General features: G+C 40.0%; 1 protein-coding gene across 1 annotated transcript; it reads left to right on the top strand.

Annotated features, from left to right (window-relative positions):
• Positions 1 to 254: 254 nt before the first annotated feature.
• On the top strand, positions 255 to 1,151 carry LOC139755722 (uncharacterized). The gene has a single exon (XM_071674359.1). The coding sequence runs from the start codon at positions 255 to 257 to the stop codon at positions 1,149 to 1,151; it is 897 nt and encodes a 298-aa protein (XP_071530460.1).
• The last annotated feature ends 2,912 nt before the right edge of the window (positions 1,152 to 4,063 follow it).

Below are 4,063 nucleotides of genomic sequence, written 5' to 3'. Positions count from 1 at the left end.
GTTCACAGACGGTAACTTTCGGTGACAGACCCAGTGAAGTGATTGCCATGACAGCCCTCCATAAAACTGCCGAAATGTTCAAAGACAAGTACCCGGAAACAGCTGCCATGATCATTAATAACTCGTATGTGGATGACATTCTTCATTCATGTGAAAGTGCAGAGGAAGCCCTTGAAAGAATGAAAACGACCGAAGAGATCCTTAAAAGAGGAGTATTCCAGATGAAACAATGGGTAGTGTCTTGAAGCCATGATATGACAGAAGATTCTAAGATAATTGATACTGAGGTTGAAAAGGTACTAGGGATGATTTGGGAACCAAAGAAAGATCAATTCTCTTACAAAGTAAGGATTAACTTTTCTACAAAACGCAAGAAGATCCGCACTGGTCCTGACCTAAAAGAAGAGGAGATAGTGCAAAGCATACCCAAACAACTGACAAAAAGGATGATCCTAAGTCAAGTGGCGTCACTATACGACCTTTTAGGCCTTGCTACACCTCTCACGATACGATGTAAGCTATTAATAAGACATCTCATCACACGAAAACAAGAATGCAAAGCTGATGAGCAACTGGGTTGGGATGAACCAATCCCTGATGAAATGCATGTGCACTGGGTTAATTTGCTCCAAGATATGTATGCCTTGGAGGATCTAAAATTTAGGCTGTGTAAAAAGCCTGATAATGCACTTGGTAACCCCTCACTTGTCATTTATGCTGATGCCAGCAATATTGCATACTTTACATGTGCATACATTCGCTTTGAACTGAAAGATGGCACATTTTCTGCTCAATTACTCGCAGCCAAGAGTCGAATTGCTCCCATTCGGCAAATAACTACTCCGAAACTGGAGCTTTGTGCAGCAGTATTGTCTGCTAGGTTACGGAAGGTAATAGAAAAAGAAACAAGTTTTGTGTTCGATAGGGTACTACATCTAACTGACTCAATGATTGTAAGGTCACAGATACAAAATGAATCACATGGATTTGGAGCTTTTGTTGGAACAAGGATTGCGGAGATTCAGACACATACTAATACTAATGACTGGTGGTGGGTGGCCACTGCAATGCTTCGGACTACGCCACACGGCCACAGAATCCAAGAAACCTACGATCCGAGTCAGCATGGCAAAGGGGCCTACACTATTTAACTATACCTATTGATCAGTGGCCCATAGACCAACCTTGCATAAAGGAGTTACCAGATAAGAATAGAGTATCACTACAATGTAACATCAAACAGGAGGTAACACCCATGATGAATATTGAAAGGTTTAGCTATTACAAAAGAATGATAAAGACCACTGCTATAATCCTTTGCATTATTAGAAAGAAAACATTAACAGGAATATTGCATACACTCACTGCCGATGATATGAGAAAGGCAGAAAGGTACTGGGTTAAGATGGTCCAAAGGGAATTCGAAGAAAATTGGAAGGAAAGATTCAAAGGGCTAGTACCCAGTAAAGATGAAGATGGGATCATTGTAGTAGGGGAGAGAATCAGCAGCTGGTTGAAGGACAATTGGAATCAAAACCAGTTTATGCTACTCTCGCAAAACCATCAGTTTACCAGACTATACATCACCTACTTACACAACACTGATCACGGGGGAATAGACCTCACCTTAGCTAGACTTCAAAGTAAGTTTTGGGTACCTAGAGCACGAAAGGTGATCAAATCAGTAAAGGAAAAGTGTGTAATATGCAGAGGGTTAAACAAAGTTGTGATAGTACAGCAAATGGGGCAGCTCCCCGAGAGAAGACTCAAACCATCACCTGCATTCTTCAATACCTCCTTGAACTAGTTTGGCCCATTGATGATAAGAGACACTGTACAACCGAGAACTAGGGCTAAGGCTTATGGAGTGATATTTTTATGCCTAGCGAGTCGTGCAGTCCATAGTGATCTGATGGAACGTTATGACACGCAGAGTTTCTTGAATACATTTCGTCGGTTTGTTTCCATGCGGGGTTATCCTTACACCATGCATTCAGACATGGGAACACACTTAGTGGATGCCAATAAAGAAATCAGGAATATGAATAAAAAATTATCCCTGGGGATAGGGGAGAAAGAATACTTCCCACGTGTTCCCTGCGTGTCGTAGAAGGCGACTAAAAGGGGAGGGAGTGGGGGGCTGGAAGTCCTCCCCTCTCATCATTTTTTTTTAATTTTCCAAAAGAAGGAACAGAGAAGGGGGCCAGGTGAGGATATTTCCTCAAAGGCCCAGTCCTCTGTTCTTAACGCTACCTCGCTAACGCGGGAAATAGCGAATAGTTTGAAAGAAAGAAAAAAGACTGAAAAATGGAACATTAACCAAATATCTCAAATCGGGCTTCATCAAGGTATGACATGGTCATTCAACAAATCGGCAAATGCACCCTGGCAAAATGGTGCATGCGAATCTCTGATTAAGACGGTGAAACGGCTGCTTGTTATAGTTGTGGGCGAAAATGTACTAAGCTTCGGCGAACTACAAACTGTGTTATATGAGGTAGCAAATATATTGAATGAACGCCCAATCGGACTGAAACCTGGATACGATATCTCTTTGGGTGCTTACTTGTGCCCTAACGATCTACTGCTTGGTCGTGCAAGCAACAAGGTACTAAGTGGGCCCATGGTGGAAACGACTGATACAAGGAAGCGTTTCAGTCTTGTACAAAGTATTGTAACCTCGTTTTGGAGGAAATGGATGAGAGACTACTTCCCAACCTTAACTATCAAGCAAAAATGGAATGCAGCACGTAGAAATTTGGGGTAAGGAGATGTTGTTTTAGTGCAAGACAGTGATTTGATTAGAGGAAATTGGAAGTTAGCACATATTGAAAGAGCTAAACCAGGCAGGGACGGAAAAGTACGAGATGTATTATTAAGATACAAAATCTCGAAGTCTGACTCTATGCATGATGGGAAGGACAGGTTGATCAACAGATCGGTTCACAGACTTGTGTTGCTGCTCCATACTGAGGAGCAATAATTGTTTTTGCTTATAGTTGTGCCGGGAGTGTACCGAGAATATCTCAGTATGTCCTATTGGTCAAGTTTTCTTTGAATTGAATAGATAAATTGTATTATTATAACTATATTATTGTTATTGTATTAAATAAATTTGTAATTTTCTTATGTTTTGCATACAATTTGTACTATTATTTTGCTAATGAGATATTGTTTTTCGGTCTCCCGTTTTGGCATGCGCTTGTCGCTGTTCCTGTGTGTAAAGTTGTGACGTAGGAGTTGAGTGACGTGGACAGGATGGAAGTGTTGTCCATGCCGTCAGCTAGCGGCCCTTCATTGTTTCTCGGGGAGGCCTGTATGTTGGGTGGTGACGACTGGTGGAGGTGTTGGGGCAAGGGTTGCAGTGCCCAGGTGTGGGGCAGGGATTTAATGTTGGTGATCCTGGAGCTGTGTGGCATATGGTCCAGTCTCAAGAATGTTATGCCGGAGTACACCATTGCGCTAGTAATTGTGACCCTGAAGCTGTGAAAATTGATCTCAACTCCAGTTTCACCTGTGTGCTGAAAAAGGAGGCACTGTGTGAGTAATTAGATGTAGTGAATAAGACATTGTGATAATAACGTATATGTGTGGGTGTTATGTTTTGTAATTGGTACTCTGACATGTACACTTATTACAGGTTTTACCCTAGATTAAATAGAGTAACGACCAGTGCTTTCTCACTCACACCTTGGTGTATATATATATATATATATATATATATATATATATATATATATATATATATATATAAATATATATATATATAAAAATATATATATATATGTGTATATATATATATATATATCTATATATATATATATATATATATATATATATATATATATATATATATATATATATATATATATATATATATTTTTTTTTTTTTTTTTTTTTTTTTCTTTGTCGCTGTCTCCCGCGTTTGCGAGGTAGCGCAAGGAAACAGACGAAAGAAATGGCCCAACCCACCCCCATACACATGTATATACATACGTCCACAACGCAAATATACATACCTACACAGATTTCCATGGTTTACCCCAGACGCTTCACATGCCCT

The sequence above is a fragment of the Panulirus ornatus genome, chromosome 20 (genome assembly GCF_036320965.1).
Source record: "Panulirus ornatus isolate Po-2019 chromosome 20, ASM3632096v1, whole genome shotgun sequence".
Lineage (NCBI taxonomy): Eukaryota > Metazoa > Arthropoda > Malacostraca > Decapoda > Palinuridae > Panulirus > Panulirus ornatus.
The sequence above is the reverse complement of the archived record's forward strand: the minus strand, read 5'-3'. Positions and strand labels throughout refer to the sequence as shown.